We start from the raw sequence: 16,369 nt of genomic DNA on the forward strand, positions 1-16,369 counted from the left end.
TTGGAGGTACGCTGTTTAAGTGACGCATGCGTCCTAAGAGGCCGGAAGCCGCGCCAAAGCCATTCTCAAGGACTAAGAGCACAGCTTTGGTGCATCTTTGGGCCTCTTAAGATGCATGTGTCATTTAAACAGCATACCTCCAAAGTGACCCAAAGCAGCTTTATTTGGGCCTGTCTGTTTAGGCTCTTAGCTGCATTTAGTGGCGTGGAAACCAGGGACAGACATATATATATATATGCCATTGGTATGTGAGGATGTCAGCTCTCTCAGAGGATGTCAATGGCAGGCCCCCCCCTGAACAAAACTTGCCAAGAAACCCCTATCATGGCCTTAGGATGGCCATAAGTGGAAGCACACAAGAAGAACATAAAGGTCTAAAACACACTGCAGGAATAACCCAGTTTGAAACTGCTTTAACTGCCCTGCCTCAGGAATCCTGGAAACTGCATCTTATTGTGGCAGCAGAGCTCTCTGACAGAGAAGTCTCAATGTCTCACAAAACTACACTTCCCAGAATTCCCTAGGCTAGGGCAGTTTCATCCAAGTACACCACTTCCGCCCTCACAAGAAATGGCGCTCGCGGCCTCAAACGCCCCGGATGCAGTCGCTCCTGGCAGCCAATGGCAGAGTTTCACCTCACCGGAAGTCGGGGCTGTATTACCATGGCTCTTCCCTGACTTCCGCCTCCGTGTCCCTTTGCTGCTGCGAGCGATGGAGGTGTTGTGGCTGGCGGAAGGGCTGGCCTCGCTGGCGGTGGCCGGGGTGCTCCTGGTGAGAGAGCCCGAAGGGCGGCAGGGAGGGTCGGGTCGGGTCGGGTCCCGAAGGCTGCCTCGCTCCCTGGCCAGAGGTCCCCATGGCCGCGAAGGAGGACAAGCCACCGCAGAATGGAGGACACACTGCAGGAATAACCCAGTGCTGGGGCATTCTGGGAACTGTAGTTTTCTGGGAGCATTGAGAGAGAGAGAGAGAGCTCTGGTGCCACAATAAACTACAGTTCCCAGGGTTCCCTAGCACTTAGGGCAGTTAAAGGGGTCTCAAACTTGATTACTTCTGTAGTGTGTTTGGGACCAGTCCTAGAAATATGAATCCAGGCTTCTTGGCAGTGCCTGAAATGGAGGACATTTGGGGATTCCTCCTGGACAGAAGGCTGGGATGGAGGACATGGACTGGAAAAGGAGGACGCCTGGTCACTCTGGGGAAAGGCGGGGAGCTCCAGGCCCATAGCTTTGGGGCTCAGCCACACAGTTGTAACACTGGCAAGGACTTCCCTTTCATTATTATTATTAGCAGTAGTAGTATTTATTGGTATTATTAGTATTAATGTCCCGCTCGTTTGTCACAACTGGGACCCAGAGCGGCTCACAATATTAAAAGAACGGTGCAATTTAAAACATATATAATTAACATTTATTATTATTATTATTACTATTATATTTCTTTAGTAGCTGGTTGTGAGGGCTGTTGTTCTTGACATATTGCTTTGTGTTGTTGACATGAAACTGACTTCTATTGAATCAAACCACTAGCCCAGGCAGTTCATTATCACCAGTTTTTGTGGTTGTGTGCCTTCAAGTCGTTTCCAACGCATGACAGCCCTGTCATGGGTCTTTCTTGTTGAGATTTCTCCAGAGGAGGCTTGCTGTTGCCTTCCCCTGAGGCTGAGAGAGTGTGGCTTGCCCAAGGTCGCCCGGTGCGTTTCTGTGGCTCGGCAAGGATTTGAACCCCGGTCTCGAGAGTCATAGTCAAACGCTCAAACCACAAAACTCACTACTACGCTAATAATGTTTATTCATTCATTTAAAGCATATGATACTTATATTTATCAGGCTTAGTTGTTGTTATATGCCTTCAGGTCAGGGAATGTATGGCAACCCTATCACACAGCATAATTTATTGGGAAGAGGTTTGCCAATCCATTGCTTTCCTCTTGAGTTGAGAGAGTGTGACTTGCCTAAGGTCACTCTGTAGGTTTTAAAGCCAAGATGAGAACTGAACCCTGGTCTCTAGAGTCCAGGACTCAAACCACTCCACCGCACTAGATCTCACTGCGGCCATACCTTGGGGGGGATGTGGGGTTTAGGGAGAGGCGTTTCATGTTCTCAGCTAGAGAGTTCTCCTCATAGAGCTTCTGAGTAAACAACTACAAGGCCCAGGATCCCACAGGATGCGGCCAAGGCAGTTAAAGAAGACTCATACGGTTGCGTCTGCACTGCAGAAATAATCCAGGTTGACATTGCTTTAACTGCTTTGGCTCAGTGCTGTGGAATTCTGGGAATTGTAGGTTTTTGTGGCACCAGAGCACTCTGGCAGAGAAGGCTAAATTTCTTACAAAACTACAAATCCCAGAATTCTATAGCATTGGCCATGGGAGGTAAAGTGGCATCAACCTGGACTATTTCTGCAGTGCAGATGCAGCCTCAAAGGTTGGAATGTTTAGCTGAATGGTGGTAGTATGGGTATCATCATCATCATCATCATTTTGAATGCTGCCTGTTGTGATGTAAGCTGCCTTTAACCTCATGGCACTGAGTGTGATCCAAGCCTGAATGCATCAAAAGATTTTGGAGGAGCCTCAACCTGGTCAGAATGGGAAAATGAAATATTTAAATTTAAACTCAAATTGAAATACTTCATTCTGTGGCAAAGATTCAACAATAATGCTTGTGTAGGTTTTAAGGTTGCACTGCAAGGTTTCTGTTAATCTATTAATAAATGTCAGTTAAAGTGATGCCAAACTGCATTACTTCTGCAGTGTGGATACAACCATAGTGGTGTAATGCACGGTGCAGTGGGTTGAGTGTTGGACTACGACTCTGGAGACCTGGGTTTGGTTCCCAGTTCGGCCATTAAACTCTGGGTGACATTGAGAAGTCATAAACTATCAGCCTCAGGGGACGGCAATGACAAATCTCTGCAGAATAAATCTGAGTTGCTTTAAGATTGCCATAAGGCTGAAACAACTTGAAGGCACACAACAACGACGTGAATGCCCTCCCTGGTCATACACTTTCCAACCATGTTTCTACCATCTTCCTCCCAGCCCTATCCATCTGTTTTCTCGATACTATTTGAGCCAGGACTTCACACCAGTCCATTAGAGGCTCAGACTTGGGTCAGTTGAAAGGTGATGAAAAGGATAGGCAATGAAGAGGCTTGTGGCTCCTTGTCAATTCATTGCAGAGGTAAGAGCCATGCAACCGTCTCAATATTGTGGGGCCACAAGTCCCATCAGCCCGTAGCCAATGGTGAGAAGTGCTGGGACTTGCCATCCAGCAATATCTAAGGGAGTGCACTATTCCCGCTATGACATGTCTATGGGCCCAAACAGACAGGCCAAAATAAAGCTGCTTCGGGTCACTTTGGAGGTATGCTGTTTAAATGATGCATGCGTCCCATGAGTCTGGAAGCTGCACCAAAGTCACACTCCAGTCTAAGGACTAGAATGCAGCTTGGGTGCAGCTTCTGGTCTCTTAAGATGTGTGTGCCATTTAAACAGCATACCTCCAAAATGACTCAAAGAGCTTTATTTTGACCTGTCTGTTTGGGCCCTATATTTAGCAATTTGAATCTGCATCCAACTATTTCAGTCCAGTATTCTTTTTTCCAGAAACATGTTTGAAAGAACTTTACATTCCTCCTTTTGCCCTTCAAAGTAACTTGAATGGGTTTGAACTTCTCTCGTTTTCCAGCTTTTTCAAGTGATGGAAAGTAATGAGTGAATGCTTCCTAAAAGTCATCTTGGACCCCATCTTTAGGGAGCATGTGTACTCTATGTGTATAGTATGTTGAATTCTCAAACAATGTAGCATGAAGGAATTCCCATTCCTTGAGATAAGTAGACTGCAAAGGCAATTTTAGATTCTACCTCTGTCTGCTGTTGACATGTGGCTTTTGACAGGTTCCCATGAAGAATGTGGCCTTGGGGAAAAAATAGTCCCTAACCCTTAATTTCGTAAACTTTTAACATTTTTTTTCGGATCTACCATATTTTGTCAATATTGTCCATCTGTAAGAATAAAACAATTAGAATTTTATTAGTATCTCGTGGCACTGAATAACACCAACAGTGGAGAGATACTATGAACATATGGATCAGGCCTTCACAGTCACAGCCATGAGACTCTTATTTTCTTCTCCCTGTAATCAACATGTGCAAGGATTTTGGCAAACATCAGGCAGGTCTGAATAGATAGCAAATGTGTCACACTCAGACTAATAGATTACCAGATACAGGAGGGGGAGAGGGGGAAACTTCCTATTTCTAGGGAAGTCCTGTCGCCCAAGCTGAAATGCCAAAGGTAAGATCCTCCCTTCTTTCCCAGGGTCACTTGCACTCCCAGCTGGGAGGACCAGCAGGTACACAGAATTCCTTCAACTATCTCTGATGAACTTTGTCTGTCTCACATCCTCATCAACGCGGTGGATACGAAAGTAGCTGCCTCAAACCAGGAACCACCTGCTGCACCTCTACACCTAGTGCCTGGGTCACCAAGCTGTGCACATTGACAATGCAAAGCTCTTGAATTCCCTTTGTTACTGAATTACATGTAGCTTGTGCTGCCTGCTTTACCTTTCTAATTTTAAAACAAAAGCTTTTTTTCTCTGAAAAATGTTATTACCAGTATGTGAATTCTATATTGAGTAACTTCAACTTTGCTTTTTTTTCTCCCTCCCAGACTGCTGTTTTTGCACACATAACTGCAGCGAAGTTGCCAAAACTTCATAGACACGAAGATGAAAAGTTCTTTCTGAGTGCTGAAGATAAGAAGCAACCTGTGCCAAGCATCCATGATCCTCCAACACGTGAACTTTCCGTAGTTGTGCCTTCGTATAACGAGGAAGAACGGTGTAAGATTAAGTCCTTGTTTTCCTAATGTATACTTCAGCACGGTGCTTTGTCCTTGTCTTTTTCTCCCACCAATGCAGTTTTACTCAAACCAGATTCTCCCCTTCCCCTTCCACATTTTCTTACAGTGCCATCAATGATGGATGAAGCTTTAGACTATCTGGAAAAAAGACAGGTATTTTAAAACATTACTTTGACATTACAGTGCGCCCGTGTTATACACAGGCGTGCCTTATGCAGACTCCAGCATATGCTGGAAGTCCACGCCGGAAGAAGCCTTGGCACATCCAGAAGTGGTAATGGGCCATGTGCCGCTGCATGCACAAGCCCCATTATGTGCAATGGGGCTCGAGCATATGCACAATTCCCCTTACGTGGGTGGGCGGGAGGGTCCGGAACGGATCCCTGGCATAAAGGAAGGGCAGACTGTACTAGATATTACAATATCAAATGAAAAGATCCTCAGCACTTTACTTTGCTGTACTAGTTTTAGATACTATGGTAAAAGAGTATTATCCTACCAGGCCAAATTATTATTGATGTGATTAATATTAGATTTTGCATTTTTTAAAATGGGCTCAAGGCACCATGGCTCTCCTCCTCTATATTCTCTCCTCACAACAACCCTGTGAGGTTGGTAAGACTGAGATAAACTTTCATGGCTCAGTTGGTCCTGAACCTGGATTTCCCAAGTCCCATTCCAACTCTAACTTCTCCACCACACTGCTTCTCAAACAACTCTTCTTCTTTTTACAGAAACAAGATCCAGCATTCACATATGAGGTTATTGTGGTTAATGATGGCAGCAAAGATCACACCACAAAGGTAGGAGATATCATTACAGCCTACAGGTTCTCTTTATATTGTCAGACGGTAGCTATTTCTTTTTTTGGGGGAAAGGAAATACATAAAATAAAGAGAACCTTGTATTTTCATATAATCTTTTTTCTATTATTATTTTAAGTCAACTCCTTAGAATAAAATTATCAATACTTTATCAATACTTATTATTGCTGGGTACATGCTATTATTATTGAGTGCTTGATTGCACAGGAACTTAGACCTTTTCAATGATGTCACCAGAACTATGGAACCCTTGTTGAAAAATTATTTCTCATGATTTGCTACTGCTCTTTATTAATACATAATACATATTTGCTAACATTCTAGACAGTTCATTAGTACTGCTGGGATTTGTGGAGTTTTAACTTTTTAGAAAAGCAGTTTCATAAAGTATTGTGATCTTATTTGAAATAATTCTTTGGGAGGGTGATTTTGTGGAAACAAATGAATAGAATTATGCAATAGGTCATGGATTGGCAACCTACGGCCCGTGGGCTGGATCCGGCCCGGCGAGGCCTTGGGACCGGCCCCAGCCCAGTCCTGCCACCGATTGCTGCCCCCGCTGCAGCTTCCGTGCCACTCCGGGTGCCATTTTGAGTTCGGCCCCTCAGTTGTCTGTGGAACAGCAACCCGGCCCACAGCTCAAAAAGGTTGCCTACCCCTGCATTAGGCATTGCTTGCATATTCCCTGGGATGACCTTTTTGAAATCAATCTTTTCATTCTTGTAATTGTTGGAAACACCAGGCTTCTACAGTTTTTTCTTGGTTTTGATTTTAGTAACATCTCTACCTGGGGGCTCAGGATAACTAACAACTAACTAACAATTTAAAAATAATATAGGTGCATTACAGACCGCCGAGAAGCGGTGGTCTGCTGCCGCCGGCGGTTACAGTATCCGGGAACCGCAGCAGCCAAACGGCGTGGTTCTCGGACGCTGCCAAGAAGGCCCGGAAGACACGCCGCGAGGTGCTAGTCGCGCACTCGCGGCGTCACTTCCGCCATGCAATATGTGGACGCACAGCGTCCGCTACGTCAAAATGGCGGCGGCCGTGTGGAATGGCCACCGCCATTTGTTACGGACTCTGTCCGTAATAGGAGTAGGGGCGTCTAGAAGAGATGCCCCTTTTTCAAACTGGGACATCCTGAGGACGTCCGAAATGGCGGTCTGTAAGCCGCCATAGTCTTGCAGGTGCTGAAAGGAAACCAACCATCATTTCACCCTTTGACTATTAAAAGCTTACCTGAATGTAGTGTGTTCCCACCAATTTCAGAATACAACCATCAAATCTGTTCTAAAGGAATCTAGAAATAATTTGTTGAATGGGAAAATCCATACAAGAGTCCTGTAAGCTACTGTAGAGGTATAGGAGGAGACAGACATGAAGTTGTGTAACAACTTAGCTGAAAATCCACAGGCTCTTCTACTCTTCTTGATATCCATAAAAATATCAATACATTGCCCTGGTGTGATTAAGCCAATGTCCACATGGGGGGAAGGTGAATTTGTAATTTTATATGCTGCAGCAAATAGGTATCTGTGGTCTCATGACCCCAAATGCTGACACATATTTTTTTTCCCATATGATAATCACACTCTGCATAGCCATGGTGTCACTAATTAGCAGGGCACATTTCTAGAGCATGTGTACTAAACAGGTCACATACTACCATCCCACAATGATCCTGCAATGCCTAGTACCTCAGAAACTGAGGAGGTTACTTTTTAGCAGAGAGGTGTCTTTTAGGGTTTATAGTGTTAACAAAACATCCAGAGTTCAGGAACTCTGTACAATTCTGGAAAACATCCAAGCTGTACCAGTCATCGTCTAAACGTGGGGGCCTGATATCTATTTTGGTTTTCCAATTAGGCCCTGTAGTTTTGCTCCTCTTACCTCCTCTCTGCATTTCTTTCTCTGCATCTTTTGTAAGGCTGACTGCAGCAAGGTTGCTAGCTATATCTTGAAGAACTATAGCAAACGGCAGGGAGACACACATACATTTTCCATTTCATTCTGTTGGCATGATGTTCCCAGACTAGTTTTTCTTACTGGTTTCTCATTTTCTCCCAGTATACCATATTGTTCCTTAGTGGAGAAAAGCTTTTCAGAAGCTTTTGTTTCTCCTTTAAACTGAACCCAGCAAGTTGTTAGTTTCATTATTAGTTAATACCAGACAAGTCAGTTTCAACTATGATTTACGAACGTGCCTTGTTTAAACGAGACATAGTGAAGTTTACCACATGGGGTTCATAAAACATTGCAAGTTGTGGCTATGTTCTTAATAGACCTGAAAAATTATGACAACAAACCATGTTTTACATCCTCAAACTGATATTAACTGAGTAGATCTACCATGTAATATTGGTGGCCATGAATTACTGCGAGTGAAGCAAATTGACCCTTGAGTGAAAACATAAAAGAAAGCAAATAAAATATATTGATAGATTTATAAAGATAGAATATACTGAACACTGAAGAAACAAAACAAAACAAAAATGTATAGAAAGAAAATAATTAGAAGTCACCTTTAAGGCAAACAAACTACTACATAGTACATTTAAAGCATGGAAGGAAAAGCTGAGTAGGGGAACATCTGGAAGTGTCTACAGAATGGGACACTTCTGGAAAAAGAAAACTGGATGACTTATATTTGAGACTCAAGAGGAGGCACTTCAAACAGCATCAAAGCCAATGTTGAAAAAATAACTATAGTAACTATTATCTGTGTAAAGAAAAAAGATACCTTACCAATTCCATGATTCTCAGAATCAAAATCATTAATGGTCCAAAAATCCAGTTTGTAAAACATGGTAGACTATGAAAGAATGATGATGATGATGATGCCTTTCCATGTACTTCAGGCAAGGAATGCCTTTTCCATGAAGGCAGGTTCAGCACCATCACTTTGTTTTGCCTCTAGTTCAAATGTTTTATCTTTCTGTTTTATTTTGTTTGCAGCTATTTTGTTTCATTATGATTATTTATTTTGGAGTTTTGTTTGAATTACAGTTCTAAACTGGACATGTATCCCTAAGAATGAAATTACAGGGAAGCCTCGTGCATTTTGTGTGGCTTCCCTTGTTCATATTTAGTGCAGCTCTTGTGCCATGTCATAAGCATTTTTTAAATTATTCCTATGTTTCATTCCAATTTGTAGGTTGCACTGAAGTATACTAAAAAATATGGCAGTGACAAAGTGAGAGTTCTTCCTCTGGTGAAGAATCGTGGCAAGGGAGGAGCTGTCAGAATGGTAGTTAAAATATTCAGTTTTCCTTTCTGTAACTTCAGATTATTCTTTCCTTATCAAAGGCCTGTTACAGACTGCCAAAATAAAGCTGCTTCGGGTCTCTTTGGAGGTATGTTGTTTAAATGATACATGCATCCTAAGAATCCGGAAGCTGCACCAAAGCTGCACTCCAGTGTTTAGGAATGGAGTGTGGCTTTGGCGCAACCTCCGGACTCTTAGGACCCATGCATCATTTAAATAGCATACCTCCAAAGAGACCCGAAGCAGCTTTATTTTGGCAGTCTGTAACAGGCCATAGGAACAATTTTTGTTCCATTCTTGCAACTAATCGTTTTTTAAAATAACTAAAGAAACCTGAGTACACTGCATCACTGAGCTATTGGCACGCAGTCATATCCTAGATGTCAGATTGAAATAAATACATATAGCACATGGCTGTATTTGAATAATTCTGCATTTTGTTTTCTAATGCATTGATGATGTCCACCTGATATGAGATGCCATGTGAGGGAGAATTTCTCTAAGAGACATAGTGGTGTTGGTCCTTTTCCTTTCAGAATATTTATGAAATAACAGCCTGGAGCATGGCTTTGGTGTGGCTTCTGGACTCTTAAGACGCATGCATCATTGAAACACCATACCTTCACTGTGACTCGAAGCAGCTTTATTTTGGCTGTCTGTAACAGGCCACTGTGTCCGGGGTATTATGTTCAAAGAGAGCCTAATGAATTACACTGATATTTTGGGAGCTAGTTGTGTCAAATGAACTATGACATCCTATACTCTTCAAGAAAATTTTGTACTAATACAAAACCTTAAATTATTCTTCCGCACAGGGTGTTTTCATTTCACGAGGGAAAAAAATACTCATGGCAGATGCTGATGGTGCCACAAAATTTGAAGATATTGAAAAAGTAGAAAAAGGTCTTGAGAGTCTCCAGCCTTGGCCTGTGAGTTCTTGTTTGCTCGCTTTTTGTTCAGTATGGCAGTTTACCATGTTGAAACCTTTTTCAATAATTATATAAATAAATCCTGGTTGGTACGTTTGCATCTGTTTACTGAGATACATTTTATATGACTTGCAGATATTGCCATTTGGGGAGGTTCCTACGTCTTTTAAAACATGATCCAGAAGAAGTCAAACACACTTATTTCCTACCAAAATCAATCAGATTTGACAATGTAATGTTTCTCAGGAGTGTGTGTATGGCAGAATAATGTTGGATGTTCTGTGTTAATATTTGCAGTTTTGGTTTGGTGCAGAATAGCTTCTGAATATTAGATGAAACAATCTTTTGACTTTTCGATACTGACCAAAAGGATCAGTTTGGTGCCAGTTCCATTGTGTTAATGAAATATGTTCACTAAAAGCCTCCTTAATCTGAATATGAATTTGATGTATGACTCTCACTTGGAAGAGTTACCTCTTCCTACCATTTATTTGGTATATTTTTTCCAAACAGTTGTTAATGTGCTTTCCCCTCTCTAGAACCAGATGGCCATTGCCTGTGGCTCTCGAGCTCACTTGGAGAAAGACTCAATAGCACAGGTAAGGTTGCTACTTTTTTTCTGCATAATGTCATATATATATATGGTTTTTTCATGCCATACTGCATTTTTTGATAGAGAAGGCTTTGAAAACAGCTTTGATGAATGCTTAAATTCAACTACAGGAAAGCCAATTACAAAACAAATTACAGAATAGGTGAGTGGAGTCATACCTGGACAATATGAAGGGGAGAAAGAAACTGATCCAAAGACTAGGACCTGGAACAATGGATGCAATCTACAGCAAAAGAGATTCCATCTCAACATTAGGAAGAACCTCCGGACAGTAAGGGCTGTCCGACAGTGAAACACACTCCTTTGGAGTGTAGTGGAGTCTCCTTCCTTGGAAGTCTTTAAATAGAGGCTGGATGGCCATCTGTCGAGGATGCTTTGATTTGGATTTCCGGCATAGCAGGCGGTTGGACTGGATGGCCCTTGCATTCTCTTCCAACTATTATTCTATGATTCTATGAAGCTAAAGTAATAAGGGTGAAACTGTTAACTATTCCCATGTAAAGAGTTAAATATGAAAATTGGAGTGTGGTTATACAGGAAGATCTTTGGTGCCTGAAGACTCAGATGATATGGGAGATGGGAGGAGGAACACATGAAGAGTGAATATATGAACAATGTAGCCCAGATATGTAGAAATGGAGTCAGGAATGTGGAAGATCAGAATGGGCTGTGGCATGAAAATCATGTTAAAAAGAACAAAAAGGGCTTCTCAAACTATGTTTGGCTGTGGAGGAAAAGCATTACTATTCACCTCTTCTTTCACTTCAGTCTTCTTCCAAGACTGGAGTTAGGTTCAACCTGGCATAATTAAAACAAGTGATGTAAAGAGAGGGCCCTCTTGGTTATAATATTCATCCTTTAAGTTTTATCAATCTGGAATCGTGGTTATGGTTCCTTTTCGTTTTTAAAAAGTAAAGAGCATTTTAAAGAGATGACCTGATATATCCAAAAGGAGTACTTCTAGATCTTCATTATATCACATTATGTATGTATAGTGTCTCGGTGATACTTCTTTCCAGACCTAGATTATAATTGCAATAGAGCTTTGTTTTCATTTATTTTATTTTAAAATTAAGCAACATTTTTGTATGCATGTTACTATGGTAAAGTTTACCAGGAAACTTTCTGAGCATATTACCAGTTCCTTTAATAGAGGTAACTAATATTTTGTCTTTTGTCTGCAGCGGTCATACTTCCGAACACTTCTTATGTATGGATTCCACTTTCTAGTATGGTTTCTTTGCGTTAGAGAAATCAGAGACACCCAATGTGGTTTTAAACTATTAACCCGTGAGGCTGCTTCTCGAACTTTTTCAGTACTTCATATAGAGCGTTGGTAGGTATTATGTTCCCTGGTTATTTTGCCTTTGAAAGTGGCATTGTAACTAACAATAAATGCAGGTTTCTAGAAGCCATCCACACTACTGCACCAGTTCTTTCTTTGCACATGCATGGTCTGAGGCATTATGGCTGGAATCTAGTATATTTCAGTATATCTGTAGTTTTGGAAGGCTCAGTGGCACTTCTTAGTTCTTTCAAGAAAGCTTCTCACGTTGTATTAAAGGCTGTTTATGGAAATCTGCAACTAGTCAAATAATGTTGTCAGTCTGTATGATGTGTATGATTAACAAAAGCATAAAAAGACTGTCTGTGCCCAGTGAGCTTACAGTCTGCATTTCTGTTGGGGCAGGGGAAATGACAGAGGGAAACAAGGGATGAAAGCCAGCTTGTGCAGTTGCCAACTTTGTCTTAAATTGGGGGATAAGGAGTGAAAAACTAAGTAAGAAGTGTAATAGAAAAATACATTTTGGAAGATTTTTTTCTTCAAAGAGAGAACTGGTTCCATACAGGTTTTGAAGAACAGTGGGGAGAAATTGAGAATTATGTCTCTATAGTATACAGTCAGTCCTTCACAGATTCTTTATCCATGGATTCAAGCATCCCTGGATTGAAAATATTCCCCCAAAAAAGTATAAATTCCAAATAACAAACATTGATTTTGCTGTTTTATACAAGGCATGCCATTTTACTCTGCATTGTTTTTAATGTGACTTGAGCATCCATGGATTTTGACATCTACTGGGGTGGGGGGTCCTGTATTCAAACCCTAGCAGATACCAAGGGCCCACTGTATATACAAGTAACTGCTTTCTGTAATTGAGGAAGACAGACATAACAAAATTAATTTTGTCTTTTATGTCATCACTGGCCAGAATATATTGATTTGGGACACATATACCTTTATCATATTTATTCCTTTGTGCTCAAAAGAAGCTTAGTGTTACAAGTATATGAAAAAGATTAGGTGTGACTTCAGCATAGTACTGAGTATTCATGTTGTGTTGCAGGGCATTTGATGTGGAACTACTCTATATTGCCCAGTGTCTTAAAATACCAATAGCAGAAGTTGCTGTCAACTGGACAGAAATTGAAGGTCAGTTAATCTAGAAAACTATTTATAGAGTTCCTTGTCTTCCTCTTCCATTTCTTTCTGATATAAGAAGGTTTAATATTCTTTCCACAAAAGCATCTAGTGCAGTTACTCCCTCTCACATGAAGGTCACTTCTTCCACCCAGTATACTTTCTGCATGTACTCTAGCCACTCAGTATGACATACAGCTTTGTTGAAGGCTGTAGCTGAAAGAACCAGGACTTAATATCCTTGCCAGGAAGATTGCCTCTGCTCCTTCTATCCAGTTCAATCCAGAGCTGATGATGCCCAGATGTTACAGAACATTGTGGAGCTCCAAGGCAATAAGAGGAAAACCCTGCATCTTCTCTTCATAGTGTGTCCCAGGTAACAATCAATGGGCAATAAGTATCAATAAGCCAAAAAGTCAGGTGCTGAATTTAGAACTAGGGCTTTTCTTAATAACGCTCTCACATGCAAGCTGTAAAGAGGTTTATTTACAAAGGGCAGGAAACTAGGAAGAAAATAGGAAGACTGCAGTACAGGTGGATTGATTCAATCAGGGAAGCCACAGCTCTGCATTTTCAGGACTTTAGCTGGGCTGCTCATGTCCATAGCTTGGAAGTCTCTCATTCACATAAGTCAAAGTCGACTTGTCAGCAAATAACAAAAGAAACTAGGAATAGGATGTGCTGTACAGCCAGCCAGTTTGGATTATATGCACTAGGCACAAAATAAGTTATCTAGCCCAATTCTACATACTGTATATACTCATGTATAAGTCTAGAAATTTTAGTCGAAAAATTGACTCCAAAAATCTGGATTAACATATCCACGGGTCAATGTAAATACTATACTTTGACTTATAGAAAAGGGAACCATCCCCTGGTGATAGGCAAGAGTGTAATGTATCCTGGAAGCACTGACTCTACTCTACTCTCTCATCCATCCAACAGTTAGGCACACATTTTCAGATAAAGCCATTCTCTAATGAACCTCTTGATTGACCATAAGAAGCCAAAACAAGGAAGAGGGGAAATTGAAAATAGTATGTAATCTTGAGCTGTTAGAAAATAGATAGCACAGAATGAAAAAGAAAAGGAACTTGGTGGTTTTTTTAACATGGAGACCAAATCTCCGGGGCCACCTGAAGAGGCCTTCCTGATAGCACCATGTGCTTCTGAGTCCATTCTAGACTAGTTCACTGCAGGGTATTTAGTGTGGGGGCACCCATTGTATCTATTTTTACAGATAATGTAGCTGTTTTGTGTCTTCGATGTTTTCGATTACAGTACACCGCTTTAAAATCTCCAGATCTAAGCAGTCTATAAATAATTGTATATAAATACACTCCAGGTGCACACTTGCTTTTGAAGGAACGCTTGGGTTAGTTTTCAGCATGTTTCTTCTTTCCAACCTCTTTGGCTGCTGCTATATCGTTTATAATTATAATTATGGATTAATATAGTTTATGGCTGAGTTAGAAGAGGTCCCTCAGCTCAAATATTATCTTGGAAGCAATATGAATCTCATAATAGCTTTACATTGGGTTTTTTTAAAATTCACTTTTTAATTTATTGTACTGTTTTTGTACAAAAGTTAGACTTCTGTAAATTGCACAATGAGTTCTGATTGCTCATAGTGACTTTAGGATCACATTTCTCAAGCAACAACTTTCCTTTTGTGGAGAAATGCATTTGAAACTGAAAGAATTTTCCAAAGCACAATATGATTTTCCAAAGCACTATGAGGTAGAAAATTGCTTGTTAAAGGTGTTGTTGTTTTTTTTAATGTGCATGGGCATGCTGCAATATATGGGAATGGCCTTTGTAAAAAAATCACTATCGAAACTCATGTTGGAGGAAGGTGATCCCCTCCCTAATTCCTCCTTTCCCCTGTGCCCCTTAAAAAGCTGCAGTTTGGAGAACCAAAGTTGGATAACAATCTGGAACAGTAGGGAAGTGGGTGCAGGAGGAAGGGTGAATTGTCAGAAATCTTTAGGTGGAACATTGATTGAATGTTAGTTCCTTTTGCAGAGACAGTCAGGATCCCACCCATTGATATCGAAGGAAAGCTCCAGTGATGCCAGTTTATGTTAAAAAGGCAAACTGGGAAAGCTCAAAGTTAGGAGAGAGATCAGCTAACAGTTGCATTTGACATCATAGCGTAATACAAGTTTGTTTGTTTGTCTAGGCTAGGAGAAAAAGACAATCTAGTTATTTCTTGTGAGTTTAAATAAGGATATAATCTATGACTTCTGAGGAGTAACTGTTTATCTTCACCTCGTCAAGAAATTCACATATAACTTCAGTACTTTTCTAGTGAGCTGAGTATTGGCATAATTTCTAGGTAACATTTTATCCAGAGAATAGCTGCTCTTTTTTAAGCTTCTTGAACCTGGATACAGATGTGATAACTAAATATTATTTAGCTCCCTGCTTGATTTCTGACACCATCAGCAGTAATGGTGTGTGCATTTCACACTCTCCCACATACTTTATGAAAAGGCATAGGGCCACTGTCCTTCTATTTTGGGAGAGCAATATTTGGGGAAGCACAATCATTCCTTAACACTGTTCTCCACACCCTCCAGCTCTAAGAGGACATTATACCATATGTATCATTCTGTATCCTACGCATTCTCTGTATTGTAAAATTGAGGGTAAGAGAGTGGTACCAAGTTCACTGCATAAACCCCCTCCCCTTCAAGAAGACATAGGCAATCATCATAGTTTTAATCAGCAAATATATGGGCCTGAACAAACAGGGCTGAATAAAGCTGCTTCAGGCCACTTTGGAAGTATGGTGTTTAAATGATGCATGCATCCTAAAAGGCCGGATGCCGCTCCAAAGTCGTGTTCCAGTCCTAAGGACTGCAGCGCAGCTTTGGCACAGCTTCTGGCCTGTTAAGATGCATGTGTCACTTAAACAGCCTATCTCCAAAGTGACTCAAAGCAGCTTTATTTTGGCTTGACTGTTCGGGCCAATATGTGATTGCCTTGCAACATTTCAGAGTGTCAGAACTGTAAGTACTATTAAGAAGTGTCTCTTATAATCTGATTACATGTACATGTAATACTGCTTCTTTCCTGTTCTTAATAACCCTAGGTTCTAAACTAGTTCCCTTCTGGAGTTGGTTGCAGATGGGCAGGGACCTTCTCTTTATACGACTGCGATATTTGACTGGTGCCTGGAAGCTTGAAACAAGAAAAGATAATTAGTTTATTTATATTTCCATCAAATGGATTGTTTTTATAATTATGATGGGTTTTTTTCAACACGTCTGTAATAAGGATAAGGCTGAAATTACTCGTCATGACTATTCTGTATTGCATTTGTGAACTCACTTGAAAAACAGCCAAGAGTATGGATGTTGTATATAATTGGCCTATAAAAAAAGTTTTACAACCAAGTATCAGCCTTTTAATTTTTGTAATAGCATTTGAAAATCATTTTCCT

At 41.0% G+C, this 16,369-nt stretch overlaps 1 protein-coding gene across 1 annotated transcript; it reads left to right on the forward strand.

The window, feature by feature from the left end:
• The first annotated feature begins 644 nt into the window (after nt 1–644).
• Nucleotides 645–16,323, forward strand: ALG5 (ALG5 dolichyl-phosphate beta-glucosyltransferase). Its single transcript, XM_042454455.1, has 10 exons — nt 645–771; nt 4,677–4,848; nt 4,975–5,021; nt 5,603–5,671; nt 8,847–8,939; nt 9,773–9,886; nt 10,426–10,485; nt 11,684–11,835; nt 12,848–12,933; nt 16,019–16,323. Exons 1-10 carry the CDS (start codon nt 712–714, stop codon nt 16,129–16,131), a joined length of 966 nt encoding a protein of 321 aa, XP_042310389.1. The 5' UTR covers nt 645–711; the 3' UTR covers nt 16,132–16,323.
• The last annotated feature ends 46 nt before the right edge of the window (nt 16,324–16,369 follow it).

Source organism: Sceloporus undulatus, chromosome 2, assembly GCF_019175285.1.
Source record: "Sceloporus undulatus isolate JIND9_A2432 ecotype Alabama chromosome 2, SceUnd_v1.1, whole genome shotgun sequence".
In the NCBI taxonomy this organism is placed as follows: Eukaryota; Metazoa; Chordata; class Lepidosauria; order Squamata; family Phrynosomatidae; genus Sceloporus; species Sceloporus undulatus.

Coding starts and splice junctions, on each gene's coding strand:
- ALG5 (XM_042454455.1), top strand. CDS start 712: ATGGAGGTGTTGTGGCTGGCGGAAGGGCTGGCCTCGCTGGCGGTGGCC. Junction 8,940..9,772: donor AGGGAGGAGCTGTCAGAATG/GTAGTTAAAATA, acceptor TCTTCCGCACAG/GGTGTTTTCATTTCACGAGG. Junction 9,887..10,425: donor AGAGTCTCCAGCCTTGGCCT/GTGAGTTCTTGT, acceptor TCCCCTCTCTAG/AACCAGATGGCCATTGCCTG.